At 53.6% G+C, this 25378-nt stretch overlaps 2 protein-coding genes across 2 annotated transcripts; one reads left to right on the plus strand and one right to left on the minus strand.

Annotated features, from left to right (window-relative positions):
• Positions 1-433: 433 nt before the first annotated feature.
• Positions 434-10543, minus strand: STAP2 (signal transducing adaptor family member 2; the record flags this gene model as incomplete). Its single annotated transcript, XM_079702784.1, has 13 exons — positions 434-580; positions 836-916; positions 993-1085; positions 1172-1327; positions 2310-2375; positions 2500-2602; positions 2695-2764; positions 3117-3251; positions 3734-3834; positions 4576-4632; positions 6496-6618; positions 6758-6829; positions 10442-10543. The coding sequence occupies 13 exons, from the start codon at positions 10541-10543 to the stop codon at positions 474-476; spliced, it is 1266 nt and encodes a 421-aa protein (XP_079558910.1). The 3' UTR covers positions 434-473.
• A 3849-nt stretch (positions 10544-14392) lies between these two features.
• Positions 14393-25378, plus strand: MPND (MPN domain containing; the record flags this gene model as incomplete). The annotated part of the gene is made up of 14 exons (XM_079701446.1): positions 14393-14407; positions 15668-15766; positions 16701-17042; positions 17780-18016; positions 19964-20096; positions 20626-20710; positions 20911-21007; positions 21305-21377; positions 21456-21532; positions 22355-22523; positions 22610-22680; positions 23460-23549; positions 24237-24329; positions 25132-25378. 14 exons carry the CDS (start codon positions 14393-14395, stop codon positions 25216-25218), a joined length of 1668 nt encoding a protein of 555 aa, XP_079557572.1. The 3' UTR covers positions 25219-25378.

Below are 25378 nucleotides of genomic sequence, written 5' to 3' on the forward strand. Positions count from 1 at the left end.
GCTTGGAGCCTTAACTCCTGATGGGGGTCACCAGTGGGGAGCGGGCACGGGGGCGGGCCCTCCTCCCCACCTCACCTCCTAATAAAGGTCAAACACTGGCCAGGCGGTGCTGCGGGTATTATTTTCAGGGCTGGGTGGCACTGGGTGTGCCTAGCCCTCTCTGGACCTCAGCTTTCTTTGCTGTAAAGTGAGCTTTTCTTGGGAATTGCCTGGCAGTCCAGTGGTCAGGACTCGGAGCTGTCACTGCTGAGGCCCGGGTTCGATCCCTGCTCGGGGAACTCAGATCCTATGAGCTGTGAGGCACAGCCCCCCCAAAAAGGCTTTTCTTGAGGGTCAGGAGGCAGGTTTTGCTGAGGACCACTGTGGGCAGTCATCTGAAGGACCCCGCACTGCCCCACCCAGCCAAGCCAAACACGCAGGTCCTGGGGTCGCGAGCTTTAATTCTGGGAGGAGGGATCTGAGTGACTGACGCTTCACACTTGGAGATTGGCCCGCTGGTCCCCTGTGCACTCGGCTGCGTGCTGCAGCGCCAGTCTCCTCTGCAGTTTCACTTTCAGCTCTGCTGTCACATCTGCCAGCCCTGGGGAGTGGGGAGGGGGGTGGTCCCTGAGGCTTCAGCAGCACCAGGGATTCCCCAGTCCAGGCTGTTCTCTCTTATATCCACCCAGGACTGCTGCAGAATTTTCGGGGCCCAGCATAAAGTGAAAAATGTGTTCAGTGGACATGAGGAATTTCAAGATGGACACAGCAGAGCATTAAACCAAGTGTGGAGGTCACCCATGTGTGACCACACGGGTCCCCCGCTTGTGAAGCCCACCCTGCATTGACCCCTTACCTGTGGTCGGGGAGGAGAGAGCCTGCGCTGAGCTGACTGCCAGCTTCCTGGCCAGGCCACTGTTGAGGCCTTTTTTGGGCTCTGGTGGAGAAGGCAGATGAAGGCTGAGGCTGGCTCTTGGCTGGATGGGCAGGGGGCTGGGAAGAGGGACCCCTACCTGACTTGGGCACAGTGGGTGGCTTTGGAGTCTTTGCCTGAAACATGGCCAACTTCCTGGGCTTCAGGACAACTGGTCGACTAGGGGAAAGCACTGCGTGGACAGAGACGTGGCATGTCACATCCAGTCGTTAGCCCGCTCCTCATCTCCAGCTCTCATCCACCCCAGCCACCACCCACCGTCCTTGTTCACATAGTTGGCAGCTGGGGCATCTCCAATGGGGATCACATAGTTCTCATCCTGGTTCAGTAGTGGGGGCAGCTTGTCCTGGCTGGACACAGGTGCGATGGACGAGGGAAGCAGCTGCTTAGGGTCACCCCTAGGGGGTGCAGGACCTGGTGGGAAACTGTGGTCACTGTCAGGGCCCACGTGGTGCAGAGACACCTCAGGGTGAGGATGTATGTGCACACCTCGTTGCATGCATGTGTCCCTGTGCATGTGTGTCTGTGCACGTGCCTGTTTATGAGTCTGTGTGTGTGTGTCCCTGTGTAGCATATACATGGACACTGGGTGAATTTGCGGAAGTTGAATATATGCAAAGGGTTTATACACACATGTGTGCATGACATCGCATGGATGCTAAGGTATGTGCTTGGGTGCTTGTCTACATTAGTGTGTGCATGCATGTATGTGTAAAAGTCTGAATTTGTGCTCTTGAGTGGGTATGTCTGCATTTGTGTACGTATGTGATTGTGACGTGAGGTATGGATATGTGTGCTACATGGGACTGGAACTGTGTGACACCCGTATTCATGCATGTGTGGAGCCACTATCTACATAGGGCTTCTGATTATGCAGGTGGATACATACAGGTTTGTGTTCATGAGTGTGGCCTGTATGTATGTATGTATACTTGGGCCCATCATGCACGTGGGGTCCGAAGCATCTGCCCAGCCCAGGGAGAACTATACTGCTCACTCCACAGACCTTTCCAGTCTCTTCTTGCTTCGTAATCGGGACTACCTCCCACCCTGATTTCCCATCTCTACCTACTGAAATCCTTTGAGACCTTCAGCAAACACCCCCTCCTCCAGGAAGACTCCCCTCTACTCTGCCCTGCCTCCTCTCCTCCCAGCTCTAGGTGCCGCGCCTTCCCCCCCCACCCCCCCAGCCCCAGCTTCGACTCCTCAGGGCTGGGACTATCTGTGCCCAGCCATGCCCGCCCCCTCCATAACCTGGAAGCCCCTAGAGAGCAAGGTCTGGGTAATTTCTCGGTCCCTGCAACTCTGGGTAGAAGATTGGGCACAGGTCGCGCCATGAGGTTCCTAGGTCTTTCCCCACTCTGCCCCAGTGGCGTCCGCGGGGACAGGGCATCACCTGGGCCGGGGGCCGAGGGCGCCACCCACACACTCTCGCCATTCTCTTTATCCGCCTCCACGTAGCCTGCAACAGAGAGGGCGACCTGAAGGAGGCACGGCGGCTGGGGGCTGACCCAAGGGTGTCCGGGTCGGGGAGGGGGCGGGAGAGGCGTGGACTGGGCCCCTGAGTTCCCTGAGGCTGTACCAACCTATCACTTTCTCGTAGTCATCGTCCAGCAGGAAGGGCATCAGCTTCTTATTGGAGTGCGACACAAAATAGTTGACCACTGCGTCGAGCGAGGTGCAGGAGAACTGGGGTCAGATAGGGGATGTTATCAGGGCTGGCGGGGACGGGGAGCAGACCCCAGCCATTGCAATTCCCGGGACCCGGGCCCAGCGCTCACCGGCTCCTCCAAGTCGATCACGTACTGGGGGCCCTCGCGCTTCACTTTGTAGTGCCGGACCACCGGCGTCCTGCAAGGGCAGGGGCAAGTGAGTGGCCTGGGTGAGGACAAAAAATGGCCTGCCTCTCGTCCGGACCCCGCCACCATGGAGGGCCTAACCCCGACTTGCTCCCCTGCACACTGACCACTCCACATCCTGGCGTGGGTCTCTGCTGGGGACCAGGCCCTCGAAAGACGCCACCTCCTAGAAAAACCCTGCGCCTGGTCCTGGCACTGCCCCCCAGGAGGACCGTCCTGTATGGATTCAATCCCGGGAGGCCCCGCCCTCGGCTCCACATTCTGCCCGGCCCCGCCCCTATATCTAACCACAACCCCGCGCCCGACGCCTCTCCCACCCCGGCGCCGGGGCCACGCATGCGCACCCGTTGAGCGTCTGGAGCGTGCTGACCGACACTCCGCCCGCGCCGTCCCCGCTCGGCCGGAGCAGCAGGTTCCCGCACTCGGGGTGGCGCTCCAGGAGCAGCTGAGCCTCCAGCCGGCTCACTTTCAGGAAGCACCTAGGGCGGGCCGCGTCACTCACCAGGACAGGCCCCGCCCCCAGAGACACAGCCACGCCTCCCCACGTAACCCCGCCCCTGGGCCCCCAGCCTTGCCCTCCCGTCCACGACATGGTTCCTGGAGACCCTGCCTTGCCCGACCCCAGGCCCAGGCTCTGCCTCTGGAGGCTCAGGCTGTCCTGCGGGCACACAGGCCAACACTCAGAGACCCATACCCGCCTCCCAGGCACCTATACCCTCTCCTGGAAAACTTGTCCCGCCCCCAGGCCCCTAGGCCCGCCCATGGAGAGCCAGGCCCGCCCCCAGGCAGCTAGACCCGCCCCAAACACCCAGTAGGGCTCCCAGCTGTGAGACCTAATTCCCCGCCCCTTCCCGGAAGCAGTCTTACGCTCAAGACCCAACGCCTGGAGACGCCACTCACTGCCCTCTCCGGCTCCAGGCTGTCCAGCCCGCCACCATCCTGGAGACCCTCGGGCACTTACGAGGGCATCACGAGCGCACGTCGTGCCTCTTCTTTGGCCAGGGCCTCGGCCATCATGTACAGGTGTCCGGGCAGCAGGGTCAGGTTGGACGGGACACGGAGCTGAGGGGGGCATTGGGGCGTCAGGGGATGGGAGGCTGTGACTATGTCACAGAGGGGCAAACTGAGGCCAGAGTGCGGATACAGCCAGGATGGGAACCCAGGTCTGGGGGCTCCAGAGCCACCTGACACCTCAGGGGCAAAGAGGGCATAGAGAGGACTTCGGTGATGAGGAGGACAGAGCAAATGCTAGCATGTAGGGTCTCAAACTCAACGGCCTGCAGGGGGCAGACTGGGAACAAATGAGTAACCTAGAAATCAGGAATGTTTACTAACACTCCTGGTTTTTTTTAAGTGATAGCAGCTGACTTTTTTTTTTTTTTTTTTTTTTTTTGCGGTACGCGGGCCTCTCACTGTTGTGGCCTCTCCCATTGCAGAGCACAGGCTCCGGACGCGCAGGCTCAGCGGCCATGGCTCACGGGCCTAGCCGCTCTGCGGCATGTGGGATCTTCCCGGACCGGGGCACGAACCTATGTCCCCTGCATCGGCAGGCGGACTCTCAACCACTGCGCCACCAGGGAAGCCAATGACTTTTAAATTTATAGCACTTTTTTGGCAAAACAAAAGACGTTTATGGGCTACATCTGGCTCATAGGCCGCCAGTTTGTGACCAGTTTGCTATACTGGAGAGGTTTGTTTGGGGAATGAAGGTTGGAAATTAAAAAGAGGATTTTGAGCAGGCCTAGTGGGGAATGGGGGAGAGAGGGAATGGGGGAGAGAGGGGCCGAGGACGACCACCCTTACCTCCACCACCGTCAGGATGAAGCCTTTCCACATCTCCCGAGACTCCAGACTCTCTACCTAGGGAGGGAAAGAAAAAGATTTTGTGTCGATGAGTCTCGGTCTAGTCAGCTGTGAAATGGGAGTGAGGAATAAGAGTCCCTGTGTGTCCAAGGGCTGTTTTGAAGATTAAATGAGCGTGAACAGGTTAATTTAGAATGATGTCTGAATATAAGTTCTTAGTAATGTGGGGTACTGTTATTATTTAATGTTATTACATCAACATTTAAAAAAAACATAAGTCAGATCATATATCTCCTATGCTTGAAACCCTCCCTTGACTCCTACCTCCCTCAAGGTAGAAGCCCAGGTCCTCCTTGTCACCCACAGGCCCTGTACAACCTTCCCCTTTCCCTCCCCCCAACCCTCATTCCCTCCCTCTCTCCCCCTCTTTCCCTCTGCTCCAGCCATAGGGGCTTTATATATATATATATAATATAATCACATTATATATCACATATATATCACATATATATATCACATATATATATATCACTATATATATATATATAATCACATCTTCTTTATCCATTCATCTGTCGATGGACATTTATGTTGCTTCCATGTCTCGGCTATTGTAAATAGTGCTGCAGTGAACATTGGGTTGCATGTATCTTTTCAAATTACTGTTTTCTCCAGATATATGCCCAGGAGTGGGATTGCAGGATCATATGGCAGCTCTATTTTTAGTTGTTTAAGGAACCTCCATACTGTTCTCCATAGTGACTGCACCAATTTACATTCCCACCAACAGTGTAGGAGGGTTCCCTTTTCTCCACACCCTCTCAAGCATTTATTATTTGTAGACTTTTTGATGATGGCCGTTCTTTCTGGTGTGAGGTGGTACCTCACTGTAGTTTTGATTTCCTTTTCTCTAATAATTAGCGATGTTGAACATCTTATCATGTGCCTCTTGGCCATCTGTATGTCTTCTTTGGAGGAATGTCTGTTTAGATCTTCTGCCACTTTTTTTTTTTTTTTTTTTTTTTTGCGGTACACGGGCCTCTCACTGCCGTGGCCTCTCCCGCTGCGGAGCACAGGCTCCGGATGCGCAGGCTCAGCGGCCATGGCTCACGGGCCCAGCCGCTCCGCGGCACGCAGGGATCCTCCTGGTCCGGTCCTGGTCACGAACCCGTGTCCCCTGCATCGGCAGGCAGACTCCCAACCACTGCGCCACCAGGGAAGCCCCCTGCCACTTTTTGATTGGGTTTTTTTTTTTTTTTTTTTTTATTGAGCTGTATGAGCTGTTTGTATATTTTGGAGATTAATCCCTTGTCAGCCACATCGTTTGCAAATATTTTCTCTTATTCTGTAGGTTGTCTTTTCATTTTGTTTATGGTTTCCTTTGCTGTGCAAAATCTTTTAAGTTTAATTAGGTCCCATTTGTTTATTTTTGTTTTTATTTCCATTACTCTAGGAGGTGGATCCAAAAAGATATTGCTGCAATTTATGTCAAAGAGTGTTCTGCCTATGTTTTCCTCTAGGAGTTTTACAGTATCCGGCCTTAAATTTAGGTCTTTAATCTATTTTGAGTTTATTTTTGGGTATGGTGTTAGAGAATGTTCTAAGCGCAGGGATTTTTAATTGTCTTAGTCACTGCCGTGACACTAGAAGAGTGTCTGGTACACAGTAGGTGCTCAGTAATGTTAGCTAAAAGATTGGATGATGGCAGTGATGGTCCTTGTGGATCAGATCTTGTTCTGGGCACTTTACATATATTATCCCACTTTTCAGTTGAGGAAACTGAGGCCCAGAGAGGTTAAGTGACTTGCCCAGTGTCACCAACCCAGTGGTAAACTTTGTGTGACTCCATGCTAGTATGTGTTAATGGTGGGTGCGACAACAAGGAAGGGTCTCCTACCAGCCCCACCTTAAGACACCTACCTTGAACTTGATCTCCTGGTTCCGCAGGACCAAGCAAAAGTGGATGCCAGGGTCATGGGAGCTCCCCCAGGGAGCTTCATCTGTGAGCTTCACAAACACACCTAGGTCTAGCTTCTCCATATGCTGGGGGCACAGTAGACAGGGTCTGAGCACCAGGCCTGTGGCCCCTCAGGCCCCCTGTCTTAGACATACCATTCACGTCCTCTGCTTGGTCCCTGGGGTCAAGGTGGGCCAATTCTTGAGCCTTCATTTCCATCCTTACCTGGGAGTCCCGATTGCTATTGTAGAAATAGAGAGTCAGGCCCTGGAGGCCTGCCCAGAACTTCTTGTAATCCTGTGGACCAGAGTTGGAGAAAGAGAAGGAGGTGAGGTGGCGAGGCTGGGTACCTCCATCATAGTCTACCTCAGGACGTTTGCACTGGCTGTTCTCTCTGCCTGAACACTCTTCTCCCAGATCTTTACATAGTTTCCTTCATCACCTGCTTTGGGTCTTTGAACAAGTGTTGCCTTCTCGGGGAAGCCCTCCTCATCCATGGCCCGGCTTCTGGGGATCTGTTACTCTCTGAGAAAGGACCAAAGGGAACCTACAGGGGTGGGAGCTTTAGGAGTAATTTGTGCTAACTCACTTTATGGTTTTCCATCCATCTACCCACTCATCCATCTGTTCCACCCTCTCATCCTTCCACCCTCCCATCCACCCATACATACATATAACCTCCTGTTCCCTTATCCACCCTGTAAATTTAACATCTCCTAGGTGCCAGGCATTGGGCTAGGTGCTCAGTCTACAGTCAGAATTTCACAAGGCTCTGGACACTAGAAGGTCTGTAGAGTCAGGATTTCCCCCTCAGGATTCTGAATTCCAAATGTCCTAGCTCTCTGGAGGCCGAAGGGGTTGATACAGATCAGATTATAAGATTCTAGAGTTTTTTTTCACCAAATATTCCCTGAGCACCTACTCTGCGCTCAGCTCTGTTGCAGGCAAAATAATAAATGGGGCATGCCTTCTTTTTCTAAATAGATGACATTCCAGGAATTCCCTGGCGGTCCAGTGGTTAGGACTCCGTGCTTTCACTGCAGGGGGCACAGGTTCCATCCCTGGGGGTGAGGGGTGGGGATGGGGACTAAGATCCCGCAAGCTGCATGGTGCAGCCAAATAAAATAAAATGATGTTTTAGAAAGATAGAGAAAGCATAGATACTTAAATCCTCCAAAGAAGAGAAATTAGCACCCTCAGGGAGGGATAGATCCTGGACCAAGAGATCACAGAGGAGGAGAGAAGCCCTCCAACTGGGAAATCTGGGAAGACTTCCTGAAAGAGGAGGTACTTTAGTTAGTCCATATTGATAACGAGGGTAGCTCTTATATTGACAGCGATCATCCATCCATTAATCCACCTATCAATTCATCCATCTGCCTACCCATCCATTCATCCAGCCACATATCCATCCATTCATCCTTTTTAGCCATTTATGTACTCACCCACCCATCCATCCACCTGTCTACAAGCATGCCTCATTTTATTGCACTTCACAGATATTGTTTTTTTGTTTTTTTTTTTTTTTACAAATTGAAGATTTCTGGCTACCCTGCTTTGAAGAAGTCTTTCGGTGCCATTCTTCCAACAGCGTTATTTTTAAATTAAGGTACGTACATTGTTTTTTTAAGATAGAATGCTATTTCACACTTAATAGAGTACAGTCTAATGTAAACATAAATTTTATAGGCACTGGGAAGCCAAAAAATTCATATGACTCACTTGATTGCAATATTCGCTTTACTGTGGGACTTCCCTGGTGGTCTAGTGGTGGGACTTGGTGCTCCCATTGCAGGGGGCCTGGGTTTAATCCCTGGTTGGGGAACTAGATCCTGCATGCCACAACTAAGAGTTTGCATGCTGCAACTGAGAAGCCCGCCTGCCGTAGCTGAGGATCCCACATGCTGCAACTAAGACCTGGCAGCAGCCAAAATAAATACATACATACATAAATACGTAAATACATACCTACATAAATAATATATATTTGCTTTATTGTGGTGGTCTGGAACCAAACCTCCAGTGTCTCCGAAGTATAGCTCTCTGTAGCCATCCATTTACCTATCTCTCCCTCCACCCACTCACCCATCTGTCCATCCATAGGTACATACTACATACATACATTTAACATTTACTGAAGACCTACTATATGCCAGGCACTGGGAATTCAGCAGTAAGTGATTAAACTCACATGGTCAGACCTACTTTGTCATGCACCAGCTATGTGCCATCCATTTCACATTGTTCAAGCTATCTGTGCCTCAGTTTCCCCACCTATAAAATGGCAATAATAATGGTGCCTGCCTGGGACTTCCCTGGCAGTCTAGTGGTTAAGACTCCGGGCTTCCACTGCAGCGGGCACAGATTCGATCCCTGGTCCAGGAACTAAGATCCCACATGCCTCTTGGCATGGCCAAAAAAAACCAAAAAAAGGTACCTGCCTTAGAGACTGTTGTGAGAATTGGGTGAATTAATACATGCAAAGCGCTGAGTCATATCCTTGGCATATTAAGAGTTATCCCTTGGGACTTCCCTAGTGGTGCAGTGGTTAAGAATCTGCCTGCCAATGAAGGGGACACGGGTTCGAGCCCTGGTCCGGGAAGATCCCACATGCCATGGAGCAACTAAGTGCGTGTGCCACAACTACTGAGCCTGTGCTCTTAGCCCACAAGCCACAACTACTGAGCCCGTGTGCCACAACTACTGAAGCCCGCTGCACATAGAGCCCGTGCTCCGCAACAAGAGAAGCCACCGCAATGAGAAGCCTGAGCACCACAAGGAAGAGTGGCCCCGCTCGCCGCAACTAGAGAAAGCCTGCGCGCAGCAACGAAGACCCAACGCAGCCAAAAATAAATTTAAAAAAAAAAGAGAGATATCTCTCTTCTGTAACCATACCTATGGCCTTTTCAACCCATTTTATTGTTTTAGTTTTAATTTTAATTTTATGTTTTTGGCCTCATGGTGTGGCCTGTGGGATATTATTTCCCCAACCAGTGATAGAACCTGCGCCCCCTCCAGCGGAAGTGTGGGATCTTGACCATTGGACGACCAAGGGAGTCCTTTTTTTTTTTCTCTCCATTTTATAATAGAGGAAACCGAGGCACAAAGATGCAGAGTCACTTGTACACGGCTTGGGAGTCAGGACCGCGCGGAGCAGGGATGTGAACTTGGGTCTCATCCTCTGGGGCCCTTGCGCTCTTTCTTAACCCCTGAGATCTCCTGCCTCTGGATGCTTTCTAGGCTGGGGAGGATGTGGATGCGTGGAGGCCGAAGGTCGGGAGGAGGAAACTGCCAGGGCAAAGGCAGAGAAAAGCCTGGTTGGTTTGCGCACTGGTAGGAGATGAGTATTCGGATGGGGAGGGTGATGGGCCTTAGTGGGAACCAGGCTGGGCTTTATTCTGAGAAGAACAAACACACACACACACACACACACACACATTGGGCCCCTGGCCAGTATCTGGTCCTGTGGGACGTAGCCCCCATTAATTCTCACTGTGCCTCCTCACAATCTGTACTGACTTTGACCCCTGGGTCTGAAGTTCACAGAGTTAGCTCAGGGTGGGGGGGAGGAGGGGGGAGGTGTGGGAATCAGAAGACTCCCCATTTCCTGGAGTAAAGTCGCTGATCCTGTTTGTATCCGAGAGAGACATAAAGAGACCAAGACAGAGAGAGATGGAGCCAGGCAGGGAAAAATACAGAGAAAGAGCTCAGATCAGAATCAGAGACACAGAGAGAGACACAGACAGACAGACAGAGGGACGGGACGTAACCTTTCCCAGCCCCCAGTCCATGCCCTGCCCCACCCAGCACCCACCGCATTCTCCTTGGCCGGCTGCGGAGGTCTAGGCTCAGAGAGGTGCTGCACCTGCCTAGGCCACCCAGCAGCGCCAGCTCCCTGGCCCGTCTTACCCGGTCTCGGGGTCCCTTCTTCTCCAGGAAGCTCTCGTGGTAGTGTGAGAGCAGGCTGCTCTTGGGCTTGGGGACCCGGGGTGGCCTCAGGGCCAAGGCCATGGCGAGTCTTTGGCCTGGCCTCTCCCTACAGTGGGTGCCCCAGCTGAGCCAGGAAGCAGAGAAACAGGTTCCAGGGGAATTTCCTCTCTTCTCTCAGCTCCCGAGCTCCCTCCCCTGCCAGGGCTGGATGGGGGCTGGGCCTGGGCAGGTCCCGAGATCCTAGGGAAATCCCCTCCTCTCTGGTGCCCAGAAGAGGTCAGGGAGGCCTGGCTGGAGTAAGGGAACAGAGGAGAGAGCTGCTGGGAGCTGTCAGTGCCAGGGCATCAGGAGGGGAACCTGCCTAAGCAAAGGCCTGGAAGGGAGAGAACGGAGTCTGGTGCCAGAGTGGTGAGGAGATGAGACCAGAGAGTGATACAATGTCCAGGAAGCCCGTTAGGCTGCCTGGACGTTAGAACAATCTTGTTTGTATCTACCAAAAATCTTGCAGGGATTTTGACAGGAATAGCACTAAACCTGTATATCAGTTGAGGGAGACTTGACATCTTTTATGTCCTGTGTTGAGTCTTCCAACCCACAGACATGGTCTTTCTCTTCCTTCCTTCCTCCCTCCCTCCTTCTCTCTCTTTTTCTTTCTTTCTTTCTTTCTTTCTTTCTTTCTTTCTTTCTTTCTTTCTTTCTTTCTTTCTTTCTTTCTTCCTTCCTTCCTTCCTTCCTTCCTTCCTTCCTTCCTTCCTTTCTTTCTTTCTTTCTTAGTAATTATAAACGCCATTGTATTTTTACTTCCAGTTTTCACATTCATTGCTAGCATACAGACATGCCATTGATTTTTGTGTGCTGATCTCTTATCCTATAACCTTGCTGAACTAACCCACTTCTTAGTTCAAGGGACGTTTTTGATAGATTTCTTGTGATTTTGTACACAGGCAATCATGTCATCTGCAAATAGGGTTAGTTTCATTTCTTCCACCTTTCCAATCTGTATGCCTTTTATTTCCTTTTCTTGTCTTATTGTGCTGGTTAGCACTTCCAGGACTCTGTTGAATAAGAGTGGTGAGGGTGGACATCTTTGCCTTGTTCCCAGTCTTAAGGGGAAAAGTGGGATTTCCCTGGCATTCCAGTGGTTCAGACTCCATGCTTCCACTGCAGAGGGCACGGGTTCAATCCCTGGTTGGGGAACTAAGATCCCACATGCCACGCGGTGCGGCCAAAAGAAAAAAAAGTGTTCCATCTTTCACCATTAAGTACAATGTTAACTGAAGTTTTGTAGACGTGCTTCTCCAAGTTGAGGTAGTTTCCCTCTGTTCCTAGTTTGCTGAGAGTTTTTATTATGAGTGGGTGTTGAATTCTGTCAAATGCTTTTTCTGCATGAATTGATACGTTCTTATGATGTTTCTTCTTTAGCTTGTGTGTTAGTTTTCTGTGGTCGATATAATAACTTATCACAAATTTAAAGGCTTAAAACAACACAAATGTATTATCTTACAGCTCTGTAGGTTAGGAGTCCTACGTGGATCTCACACAGCTAAAATCAGGTTGTTGGCAGGGCTGTTTTCCTTTCTGAAGGCTCAAAGAATGAATCTATTTCCTTGCCTCTTCCAGCTTCTAGAAGCTTTCCTCATTCCTTCCTCCATCCACAAAGCCAGCAACTGTGGGTAAGAACCTCACATCATATCACTCTGAATTTCTTCCATAGTTATCTCCTCCTGACTCTCTTCGACTTTTTTTTTTTTTTTTTGCGGTACGCAGGCCTCTCACTGCTGTGGCCCCTCCCGTTGCGGAGCACAGGCTACGGACGCGCAGACTCAGCAGCCATGGCTCACAGGCCCAGCCGCTCCGTGGCGTGTGGGATCTTCCTGGACCAGGGCACGAACCCATGTCCCCTGCATTGGCAGGCGGACTCTCAACGACTGCGCCACCAGGGAAGCCCTCTCTTCCACTTTTAAGGACCCCGGTTATTACAATGGGCTCAGCAGATAATCCAGGATCATCTCTTTATTTTATTTTTATTTTTTTAAATTAATTAATTAATTAATTTAGGCTGCACCAGGTCTCAGTTGTGGCATGTGGGATCTTTTGTTGTGGCGGGCGGGCTTCTTAGTTGTGGAATGCATGCGGGATCCAGTTCCCTGACCAGGGATTGAACCCTGGGCCCCCTGCATTGGGAGTGTGGAGCCTTACCTACTGGACCACCAGGGAAGTCCCAGGATCATCTCTTTATTTTAAAGTCAGCTGATTAGCAACTGTAGTTCCATCTGCAACCTTAAATCCCCTTTACCATGTAAGCTGAATATTCACAGGCTCTGGGGATTCAGACATGGACACCTTCAGGGAACCATTATTCCACCCACCACAGTCTCTTAAATATGGTGGAAAACACTGATTGAATTTGGCATACTGAACCAGCCTTGCACCCCTGGAATAAACTTCACTTGGTCATGATGTATATAATTCTTTTTATGTATCGCTGAATTCTATTTATTAATATTTTGGTAAGGATTTTTGTGTTTGGATTCATGAGGTATATCCTGTAGTTTTCTTTCTTTGTACTCTTCTTATCTGGTTTTGGTGTCAGGGAGATGCTAGCTTCATAAAATGACTTGGGGAGACTTCCCCTGTGGTCCAGTGGTTAAGACTTTGCCTTCTAATGCAGGGGATGCAGGTTCGATCCTTGGTCAGGGAGCTAAGATCCCATATGCCTCGCGGCCAAAAAAACAAAACATAAAACTGAAGCAATATTGTAACAAATTCAATAAAGACTTTAAAAATAGTCCACATCAAAAAAATCTTTTAAAAAAATGAATTGGGAATTCGTCTTTGAACCTTCATAGAATTCTCCATCTGGACCTGGAGATTTCTTTTTAGGGACTTTTTTTTTTTTTCCCCAAGCAAATGAATACTTTTATTAGCATGGTAAAAAACATTTTTTTAAAACACATAGGGTTTTGACCTCAAATACTTGTCAGGTCTGCTACAGAAATGAACGTGTAGCTAAACAATTTATGAATCTTGAAGATACCTAGTCCCTTTTTAGGGACTTTTAAAATTACAAATTCAATTTCCTTAGTAGTTATAGGGCTGCCTGGACTTTATACGCATAGCAAAGAATAGCCTTTGGAATCTACTCAGGAACTGTGTACCTCTGGGCAACCTCTTCATCTTCTGAACTGTCTGGTAATGTTGATTATACTATCTGCCATATAGGGGTGCTGTAAATGGTTAATGGTTAATAAGGTCACAGCAGTTAGTTGTTTTTGTTTTTGTTTTTTGTTTTTTTTTGCGGTACGTGGGCCTCTCTCTGTTGTGGCCTCTCCCATTGCGGACCACAGGCTCCGGACGCGCAGGCTCAGCGGCCATAGCTCACGGGCCCAGCCGCTCCGTGGCATGTGGGATCTTCCCGGACCGGGGCACGAACCCGCGTCCCCTGCATCGGCAGGCGGACTCTCAACCACTGCGCCACCAGGGAAGCCCTAGTTGTTTTTTTAACAAAATAAATTTATTTATTTATTTTTGGCTGTGTTGGGTCTTTGTTGCTGCGCACGGGCTTTCTCTACTTGCGGCGAGTGGTGGCTACTCTTCCTTTCTGTGCCCGGGCTTCTCATTGAGGTGGCTTCTCTTGTTGCAGAGCATGGGTTCTATGAGCGCAGGCTCAGTAGTTATGCCTCATGGGCTCCAGAGTGGAGGCTCAGTAGTCGTGGCACACGTGCCTAGTTGCTCCGCGGCATGTGGGATCTTCTAGGCTCAGGGCTAAGACCTGTGTCCCCTGTGCTGGCCGGCAGATTCTTAACCACTGTACCACCAGGGAAGTCCACACAGCAGTTAGTTTTAATTTTATTTATCAAAGGCAATGGGGAGGGAGGTGGTCATAGTTGTATTTTATAAAGATCTCTCTGGGGCCAGCCAGGGTGAGAGATGGACAGGGTGTGGGTGAGTGTGGAGACCTGAGTCCCTAGGAAATTATCCAGATGGGAGAGGCTCGAGGTCCAGCCCTGGGTTTTATAAGAGAGCCAAAGAGAAAGTAGGCAAGGGTATGGGGGAATAAACGGGCCAGTTTGAGCTCTGCTGAGTCTAAGGGTCTGGGGGATGCCTAGTTGATTGCTAGCTCCTGCGTGGGTGGTGAGATGACTCCGAAAGGAGGTTTGGACTGGACACAAAGTGAGTGTCAATGAAATTTAACTATCAAGTTAAGAAAAAGAAAAAAGGGAATTTTATTTGTGCCAAACTGAGGATTATAACAGAGGAAGCAGATTCTCAGAAAGCGCTGAGAGCTGTTCTGCCTATTAGAAGCTGAAGGCACAGTCATATACATTTTATTTATTTATTTACGCTGCACCACGGGGCATGCGGGATCTTTAGTTCCCCAACCAGGGAGCGAACGCGCCCTCCCTGCAGTGGAAGCATGGAGTCTTAACCACTGGACCGCCTTGAGACAAAGGATCATACATCAAAATGACATACTGATATTTTACATAAAGTTCACCAAGGATAGATAGTCCAGGTAAGCCCGTAAAAGGGAGGAGCAGGCTTCCCTGGTGGCGCAGTGGTTGAGAGTCCGCCTGCCGATGCAGGGGACGCGGGTTCGTGCCCCGGTCCGGGAAGATCCCACATGCCGTGGAGCGGCTGGGCCCGTGGGCCATGGCCGCTGAGCCTGCGCGTCCAGAGCCTGTGCTCCGCAACGGGAGAGGCCACAACAGTGAGAGGCCCGCGTACCGGAAAAAAAAAAAAACCACGGAGGAGCAAATCATCCTGATCCCCTACAGAGCTGGGAAAGAACACTATTCTTTTAAGAAGTTACATTTACTGTTGAGTAGGCATTCCCATCTTCCCATGTTTGAGGATCGCTGGTTAATGTGTAATGCAGATTGGGGAGAGAAGGAGGAAGGAGGTCCAAACAAACAGAGAATTTTGTTTACTTTTTCTTGTCCTGCCTTAAAATACAAATTTTATTTCATCATGAGTAATAATAGTCATTCACATTCTCTAGCTCTTAACTCTTTGTCAAGCCCTGGTCTTTAACAACTCTGAAGTAGGAATTATTATCCCCAGGAGGAAACAGGGAGGTGGAGACACTTGGCAAAAGTCACAGAGCTGGGAAGTGGTGGAGCAGGATTTGGAGCCAGGTCCAGTCTGATTCCAGATCATCCTGGCTGGACACCCACGCCCCTAACATCCTGTCCCCTCTTCCAGACCGGGGTCGGGTACACCCATCTGCGGCTGAGCCCAGCCAAATGTGCCCTGCAGCTTAACGGAGCCCCCACCCCGTGCTTTAAGCCCTGCGAGGGGCTGGTGAGTCCCAGCGCTGGGAGGTGGCCCTGCGCCTCGGAGCAGAGGTCCCGGGACAGTGGCCACCGAGAAAAGAATGGGCTGCAGCTGTGCGGAGCACTTGCTGGGCTCAGCCCACACGCACGGAGCGCTAGGGTTGGGTGGGGGGTGGAGGCCGCGAGCCAGGTTTGACCCGCAAGCTGATTGGCTAGCTGAGGACAAGACCCTACAACTGATTGGATGCGTGAGGCCGGAGTCTCCTGCTGACTGCTAGAGGAGGAGCACTTTACCACTGATTGGCTGAAAGGAATCCAGCCTCTACCGTCTATTGGCTGAAGATGAAATGACCCAGTTATAATTGGTTGGCTGGCTCTGTTGTGATCCAATCATGGAATCAGTCGAGGGCCGCCGGGGAGGGTGGAAGTTAACCCTTTAGAGACTGCCGACCGGCTTGGGCGCTCTACTGTCGTGGCACGGGGCTACTTCCCCATTCTATCCCGTAGCCCCAGGGCAGTGTGGCTCATTATCCCAGGCCTCAGTGTCTCCCCGGTCCCGGCCGCGGACCTCAATTTCCTCGCTCGTCGTAGTGGGCTGAGCCCCCCTTGTCCCCCAGCCCCAGGCCTCAATCCTGTAGGCGATGGCCTCGGGTGGAGTCATTGGTTCTCCGAAAGCCTAAGTCCCCGGCCTTAGTTTCCCCAATGGTACTCTGAATTCTCGGCTACCAGCCCCCTCCCATGGAAGGTGGCCTCAGGCCTCATTTTTCCGAATGGTCCCGGAGGGTTGAGCCGCCACCTCCTTCTCCAGCGTGTGCAGGCCCGAGGCCTGACTTTCCCCGCTCGCTCCTGCTGACCCGCCCACCCTCCTCGGGGCGGAGCCACGTCACGTGCCGGGAAGAAAGAACCAGAAGCCCGCTGGGCGTGGGGCTGAGCGGCCATGGCAGGTATGGCGGGCTTGGCAGGGGGCCGGCAAGGCGCTGGGTGGGGTGGCTGGACCTGCTCGGGGTGCGCGGCCCCGCTGCAGCCTGTCGCTGCCCGCAGCTCCGGAGCCGCTGTCCCCCGCGGGAGGCGCGGGCGAGGAGGCGCCGGACGAGGACGAGGCGGAGGCCGAGGACTCTGAGCGGCCGGGGGTATCGGGTGGCGCGCGCAGCGGCGGCGGAGGCGGCGGCGGTGGCGGCGGGGCCGGTCCAGGGGGCTGCGGCGGGCCGGGGGGCGCGCTCACCAGGCGCGCGGTCACGCTGCGGGTGCTCCTCAAAGACGCGCTGCTGGAGCCCGGCGCCGGGGTGCTGTCCATCTACTATCTGGTGAGCGTCCCCTAGCCGCATCCCATCCTAGCTGGTGCAAAAGGGGAAACCGGAGTCCAGTGTACTTTTCTTGCAGCAGGCCGAGCCCCGGTGTGGGGAGGGGAAACTGAGGTACGGAGCATCCTGACCCAGCACGAGCCCTTCTGGGCGGGAGAACATTGTTCACCAAACACTCCACTCCACAAAGGAGAAACTTAGGCTCAGAGAGGACACTAGTGCCTTCCTGACTGTGTGACCTCACTCAACCTCTCCGTATACCAGTTTTCCCATCTGTAGAATGGGATTTTCTTTCCTCCCATGGGGTTGCGTGAGGATTCAGTGAATAAAGTGCTCAGCAGTATGCCTGCTACACAGTAAGTGCTTTATAAGTGTTTGCTATTATTACTGTTATTGTTACTGTTGTTGTTGTGCCCTTTGTGAGTGGCAGCAATTTGTGAATTGAACACCTGCTGTGTGCCAGGCTGTGTTGGGTGTTAGGGACACAGCAAAGATCAAGACAGACCCTGTTCCTGCCCTTTGGGGCTCACAGTCCAGTGAAGGGAGGGGGGACAATCATATAACTGGACAGTTCCAATCCAGGCTGATCGGGATGGTACCTAAGCTGGAAGCCTTCCTGGAAGGAAGCAGGAAGCGGTTACCAAACCCTGGGAAGCAGCATGGGGTCAGGGAGGACTTCCCAGAGGAGGGGTCTTGATGGGTACCAGCTCCTGGGCTCAGCCAGCCCACTGTCACTGCAGGGGAAGAAGTTCGTGGGAGACCTGCAGCCCGATGGGAGGATTGTGTGGCAGGAAACGGGCCAGGTGTTCAACTCACCCAGCGCCTGGGCCACCCATTGCAAGAAGCTGGTGAACCCGGCCAAGAAGTCTGGCTGTGGCTGGGCCTCTGTCAAGTACAAGGGCCAGAAACTGGACAAGTACAAGGCTGCCTGGCTCCGGCGAAACCAGCTCCATATACCTGCAGCTGCTGCCGATGAGGTGCGTCCTTCAGCCTCCCTGACTCACTGTTGGATAAGGAGTACCAGAGAGAGGATGTTGGAGCTGGGGCCTTGAAGGATGAACAGGAGTTGGTCAGAGAAAGATGAATGGAAGAGTTTTCCAGAGGAAGGAATGGCATATGCAAAGCCTTGTAGGAAGCAACACATGCCTCCTTAGGGAACCATTATTAGCTGATGCAGTTGGACATTCAGATGCCTTAGTAGCTGAAGGGGCTGGAGACATCGACAGGGACCAGATCTGGGAGGGTCTTGAATGCCATGATAGTAATAGATATTCTTTGAATGTTCACCAGCTGGGTTGAACTTGGCCAAGGACCCTCTCTGGGTTCCTAGTCCTTTTCATATGTAAAATAGAGATGATAACGGTACCCAGGTGTATTACACACACACACACCTGGCTGGCAAATCTTTAGGGCCACTGGCAGGCTGGAAACTCAGGCAAGAGTAGATGCTGCAGTCTTGAGACAGAATTCCTTGTTTTCCAGGAAACCTTAGTTTTTGCTCTTAAGGCCCTTCAACTGATTGGATGAGGCCTACTGACATTATCAAGGGTAATCTTGTTTATTGAAAGTCAGCTTACTGTAGATGTGAACCACATCTACCCAAGGCCTTCAAAGCAACATCTCAACTAGTGTTTGATTAAATAACTGGGTACTATATCCTAGCCAAGTTGACTTTTAAAACTAACTTTCACACCATGCCATAGGGCTATTCATTCAGCAAGTATTTTAGTAAATGCCACCTGTGTGCCAGGCCCTCTTCTAGGTGCTGGAGATAAAACAGAGACCAAAATGAGAAAAAATCTCTGCCTTCATGGAGAGAGAAACAAATAAGTCTATCTTACTGTACGTTGGCGGAAGTAAGCAGGGGCAGGGGATGGGAGTGGTGGGAGGGTTAGGGTGGTCAGGGAAGGCCTCACTGAGAAGGTGATATTTGATTAGTGAACTGAAGGAGGGGAGGGAGGGAGCCTTAAGGCTTTCTGGAAAACAGCACATGCAAAGGCCCTGAGGCTGGACTGTGGCTGGTGTTTTTGAGGAACAGTGAGGCTCCAGTGTGTCTGGAGCAGAGTGAGCAAGGGGCAGAGAGGGAGGAGGTGAGGACCAGGGCCGGGGCGGGGGGGAGGACAGGGGCAAGTCGTGCAGGACCTCATGGGCTGGGGGGTGTACTTGGGCTTTTACCCTGAGGGCGGTGGGAGCCCTGGAGGGCTGTGGGCAGAGGAGGGGGCGGGACCTGACTCAGGTGCTCACGGCCGCCCTCTGGTGGCTGCTGTAGGGTGTAGGGAGGACGGACTGGGGCCGGGGCGTGAGAGTAGGAGCCGGGGAATCGGGGTGCAGGTGATTGTACAGATCCAGGTGGCTGATGATGGGGTGAATCAGGCCAGCCATTGAGGGGGGAGGAAGTGGGCAAGTTGGAACTGACCCGGGCAGACGCTGCCGAGAGGGGGGCGGGGCGACAGAGACTGAGATGTGACCATTGTGTTTGGACACAGAGAGGTCACCTCGGCAAGGGGTCTTGAGGAGAGAGTAGGGGGAGAGGTTATTGAGAGAATCTGGTAAAATAATCCATGCAAAGTGCTGGCTTGCTTGCTGGATGAATGGAGCAACAGGGCATATGCTAAATGCTTTGCACGCATTCTCATTTCACCCTTACGCCACCCCTGTGAGGCTGGAGGTCATTGTGCCGCTTTACAGATGAGGAGACTAGAGCCCGAAGTCTGTTTGTAATAGGCAGAGGCGGGATTCGAACCTGCGAGGCTAGTTCACAGCCTCGATTGTTTCTGCTCACTCCCTCCCTCTAGTGGGCACCTGGGGCAACGACAGGAACCGAAGGCTCAGGCCAGCCAGAGGTCTCTGTGGAACTTGCCCGGAGGGTAGGGAGCAGCCAGCTGAAAGTCCCGTCGCTGTCCCCCCAACCCCGACCCCGCCAGAGCCCGGCCAGCGAAGGAGAGGAGGAGGAGCTAATGATGGAGGAAGAGGAGGAGGAGGTTCTGACAGAAGTCTCAGCAGAGGACAAGAGTCGGAGACCACCGGTGAAGGGCCCCTCGGAGTCTGTCTACCTTGGTGAGAGGTGGGGGGAGGAGGGGAGGAGGAAGGGCAGGAGGCCGACGGAACTCAGGTGGGGGCAAGTCTGGCCTTTCTTTTCCTTAGAGCCCCCGAGATGCCTGGCTGACTTCCCAGCCCCTGCTGCCTAATTTCACTCTCACTGCCTGACTTCTTTAAGCTCTAATACTACATCTCTTGGTCCCACTGCCCAATTTCTTTATCTGCTGCCGGATTTCCTTGCTCCCCCATAGGATTTCTTTGCCCTGTTGGCTGATTTCTAGCCCTGCTGCCTGATTTCTTTGCCCCGTTGCCTGGTCCTCACCTGACTTCCTGAGCCCTTCATCTGAGTTTTTAAATCTCTTCTGTCTGATTTGTTAACCTGCCGCCTGATTTCCCAGTCCACTTGCCTGATTTTTAAGGCTGCCCCTGGAGTTGTTTTTTTTTTTTTTTCCTCCGGCTGCCTGGTCTTCATTTTCTAGTTCCTGGCTGGGGAAGGAACTGACGCTGACTTTTTTTTTTCTTTCCCCCTTACCCCCCAACCCCGCAGAGGCCACGCTCCCAGGGAAAAGGGTGGAAAACAAGATCCGGGTGCCTGTGCGCTACTGCATGCTGGGTAGTCGAGACTCTGCCAGGTCAGATACACCCCATGCCTGCCGGGACCCTCACCCCCCATCGCTGTGAGCTCTTGCCGGCGTATGGGGAACAAAGGCAGGGGTAGGGTGGAGACAAGGCCTCAGGTCCGAGCTGGCTGTGGGCAGCTGGGGAGCCAGCGTGGGGGTGAGGGAAGGGCCTGGGGGTTCCTGAGGCTGTGGAACCCTCCTGGCTCCTTCAGGAACCCACACACCCTGGTGGAAGTAACATCCTTCGCAGCTATCAACAAGTTCCAGCCGTTCAACGTGGCCATCTCTAGCAACGTGCTGTTCCTGCTGGTGTGTGCCCAGTTCCTACCTTGCCCCTTAGGGGTCAGGGGCTCTCAGGCCTGGGCAGGGGGTGTCCCCCCACCCCCACCCCGACCAGAGGATCCCTGGAAGGTTGGCTCCATGAGAGCAGAGACCTTGTCTGCTCTGTTCGCTACCGGTAAACAGTAGGCACTCAATCAATGTCTGAATGAAGAAGGAGGTGGGTGGGCTGACCCCGTCACAACGCAGGGGCCCTGGCCCTCAGGACGGCCTTGGGGCGGCGGTGTGCAGTCTGAGTGGGTCTTCCAATGTCCCTCCCCTCCCCAGGATTTCCACAGCCACCTGACCCGCAGCCAGGTCGTGGGGTACCTAGGCGGCCGCTGGGACATCAACAGTCAGAGTGGGTATTTGGGGCCTGTGGGCAGGGGGGTGTTTGGGGCTGGGGTCGATGTCCACACCTTCTCCCGCCTCCGCGCAGTGCTCACGGTGCTGAGAGCCTTCCCCTGTCGGAGCCGGCTGGGGGACGCGGATACCGCGGCCGCTGTGGAAGAGGAGGTGAGGGGGCGCACGGCGACTTGGCGTTCTGGGGAGGGCTGGCGCGGACACAGCTGTCTTGGCTACCGCGTCATGGCGCCTAGCACCGTGTCGCCGCTCAGCAAGGGTGCAAATGGGTGTGTGTGACCTCCGGTCCCCTCACCTGTGACCCCCACCGTCATACTTCCTTCTGTACGGACGCCGCCGCCGGCCCCTTCCCCTCTCAGCCTGTCTGGCACCTGGTAAAGGCCGATAAGTATTAGCTGCCGTCCTTAATGTTTTCATAGGGTACTTAGTACGCGCCTGCGCTCCACACTCACCTTGTCACAGGGCACAGAATGGGTGTGGATTCGGCGCTCGCACGTTTCTCCGCCCACTTCTTCCTTTCTCTTTACCCTCTTTATTTAACTATTGATTGAGCGCCTACTATGTGCCGGGAATTGTTCCTTGAGCTGAGGATACAGCAGTGAGCAAAATAACCTTTTACCTTAGATTTATGCGAGGAGCATCTTTGGTTTTTTTTGGGTCGCACCCCTTGGCTTGTGGGATCTCAGTTCCCCGACCAGGGATTGAACACCAGGCCCTGGGCAGTGAAAGCGTGGAGTCCTAACCACTGGACCGCCAGGGAATATAGCAGCAACTTTTTTACGTTATTTGTTGACTGTCCCCCCCACTGGACTCGCTGAGGGTGGAGCAGGGTGTGTCTCTGTCACTGCTGTGTCCTCAGGCCTGGTACACAGCAGGCGCTCATTAAATGCTGGCCGCGTGGGGCTGGATGGGTTCCAGGCACGTGAGCGCACTAGGGCTGCTAGAGCCCCCGGCCCTGTGCCTCTCTGCCCCCAGATTTACCAGAGCCTGCTCCTGCGAGGCCTGTCCCTGGTGGGCTGGTATCATAGCCACCCGTACAGCCCGGCGCTGCCGTCGCTGCAGGATATCGTCGCGCAGATGGACTACCAGCTGCGGCTGCAGGGCTCCAGCAACGGCTTCCAGCCCTGCCTCGCCCTGCTCTGCTGTGAGTCCCGGGAAGGGGTGGGCGTGGGGCCCCAGCGGGCCACCGTGCCTCCATGCCCAGTCCCTTCTCTCTCTCTCCTCCCCCAGCCCCTTACTACTCTGGTAACCCGGGCCCAGAGTCCAAGATCTCACCCTTCTGGGTGATGCCACCCCCTGAGGTAGGCGGGGCTGCTGGGGGTAGGCTGTGAGGCGTGGGCGGGCCCCTGTGTGGGCGTGGGAGGGGTCAGGAGGCCTTGTTAGCAGTAGGAAGCCAGTACTCTTGTTCCGAGCTCATCTGGGGAGCTGGGGCCTGCTTCTCTCATCTGTGAAATGGGAACATAATCATTGCCCTGAGGCAGTGGGGGTGAGGGCTGTTGAAAAGGTGGGTGCTCTACCTGTAGCATATGCTGCTTTTGCCACCAACGTAGCCTCCTTCCTGAGCCCTGTCTGGTTTCATTCCCCAAGTCCATCTCGGGGTCAGAAATCAGCTTTAGAAAGGAATTCCGGAGCCATGGCCACTCCTCTGTGTGTGGTGGGGTGGGTGCCACCCTGCTTCCCTAGTCGCATTGCTGGGTTCCTTTTTTTTTTTTTTTTTTTCGGTACGCGGGCCTCTCACTGCTGCGGCCTCCCCTGTTGTGGAGCACAGGCTCCGGACGCGCAGGCCCAGCGGCCGTGGTTCACGGGCCCATCCGCTCCGCGGCATGTGGGATCCTCCCGGACCGGGGCACAAAACCACGTTCCCTGCATTGGCAGGCGGACCCCCAACCACCGCACCACCAGGGAAGCCCTGGGTTCCTTTAAGGTCTCGCGCGGCTCTGGATCTGATCCGAGTGCAGAGCCAGGCCTGCAGTATTAATTCTCTGACTCCCAGCCCTGGGCACTTCTTGCTGTGCTCTGCCATCTTGGAGGGGGGCCGGGTTGGGGGTAGCTAGTGGTGACTGGCGTGTGTCTCTACCAGCAAAGGCCCAGTGACTATGGCATCCCCATGGACGTGGAAATGGCCTACGTCCAGGATGGCTTCCTGACTAATGACGTCCTTCATGAGATGGTGAGTTCACTACCGCGTGAGGTGGGTGGGGGTGGGGTGGGTGCCCTGGGAGGAGCAGGTGGGAGCCAAGGGCGCCCAGCTGGATGGACGTGACACTGTAGGACTTGGGAAGCGCTGACTGAATGAGCCACATCAGGGCCCAGTCAGGCTCCTCTTCCGCTCCTGAAAATCACGGGCTCTTAGGATCCAGTCCCAGATCCTTGCCTCAGCCCCTCCTACCTCTCCCCCGTCGCCCTCCTGGCTGTTCTGGAACATGCTAGGGACGCTCCCGCCTTGGGCCTCTGCAGCTGCCAGAGATTCTCCAAGTGGGGACACGTGAGAACCTCAGGTGTTCCTCAGACGAATAGCAAGCAGGCACTTAAACAAACGGAGCTAGTTCGTCACACCTGTGACTTCACTGATGTTACTGCTCTGGCTAAACCGTGGAGCCATGTCAGGGCCGGGGCGGGTATAAAGAATCCCATTCAGTGTGCTCGCTGCTTCTGTGGAAGTTGTCTCCCCCTCCGGGGGGCCCTCCTGCCAAGCCCCTAATTTCTCCAGGACCTGGGTAACGTCTACATGCCACACTGCATTAGACTAGAGGCCCCCTGAGGGGTGGCAGCAGTGTCTGTCCCACTTGCTGCTGTATCCTGAGTGCCTTGCCCGGGAAGCGTGGTTGCTGGGGCTCACTTGCTCCCCATTCCTTAGATGCTGCTGGTGGAGTTCTACAAGGGCGCCCCTGACCTCGTCAGGTTCCAGGAGCCTTGGAACCAGGAGCACACCTACCTCGACAAGCTCAAGGTGAGACTCATGCCGAGTCCCGTGCAAACCCCTCCTTTTATAAAGATCTCCGGGAGCCCCAGGGGCCCCGCCCCCCCACCCCCCGAATATATCCGTGGGCAGCCTGAAGAGAAGTGAGTTCTTACCTGGGCCTATACAAAAATACTTCAGTCAGAAATGAATGCTACCAAAGAAAAGTCGTGTTTTATCACATGGGGGTGGTGACGCTGGTGGACATCACCATCGAAACGCAGATGAAAATGCAAAAGCCCCGTAGACCTCATCACCCCTGGGACATCCCAGCTGGAGATGCTGCTCCGGGCCCTGCTTGTCCCGGGGCCGCCCACGGAGGTGCAGGAGGGGTTCTGAATCTTAAGCAGCAGCAAAGCTGAACCGAGCAGAGCGGCTGGTGCTGGGAGTGGGTTTGTTTAGCCCGCTGGCCCTACCGTTGGTTAACGGGACGTGTCGGCAGGGGCTCCGCATATTTCCTGCCTGAGAGTCGTTCTCAGAAGACACTACCCACTCCGCTTTGCAGAGAGATAGCTTCACGCATTTGCTTGTTTGACAGACTTAACCGTGACCAGGGCTTAAAGCTGCCACTGGTCACCTCTCAGCCCGGTGCTAGGTGGGTGGGGTGGGGTGGCCTTGGCACACAAGGGGGGCACGTGTAAGAGCAGGATTTGGAAGGTGTGGAGGAACCTCACCCCCAAAGGATGACGTCCCCAGGCCTCGAGGTGTGGCTTTAGGGACACGGCTGCGTGCTTGGGTTAGGAGAGCCCCCTGGCAGGCTGCAGCCCTGAGGCACCAGGCCTCCTTGTTTCAGATCTCCCTGGCCAGCAGGACGCCCAAGGACCAGGGCCTGTGCCATGTGCTGGAGCAGGTTTACAGCGTCCTCAAGCAGGGGAGCTGAGAGCACCAGCCTCCAAGGACCGGGGAAGCCTTTGGTCAGATGTGGCTCCCCGAGGCTCTGCGTGAGGGGAATGGGCCCAGGGCCTTTGTGCTGCTTTGTTCCTGTGTGACTGAGGTGTGTGACGGCAGGGGCTCACATAATAAAGGAGAAACAGCCTAGG

The sequence above is a fragment of the Hyperoodon ampullatus genome, assembly GCF_949752795.1.
Source record: "Hyperoodon ampullatus genome assembly, chromosome: 4".
NCBI classification, from domain to species: domain Eukaryota; kingdom Metazoa; phylum Chordata; class Mammalia; order Artiodactyla; family Ziphiidae; genus Hyperoodon; species Hyperoodon ampullatus.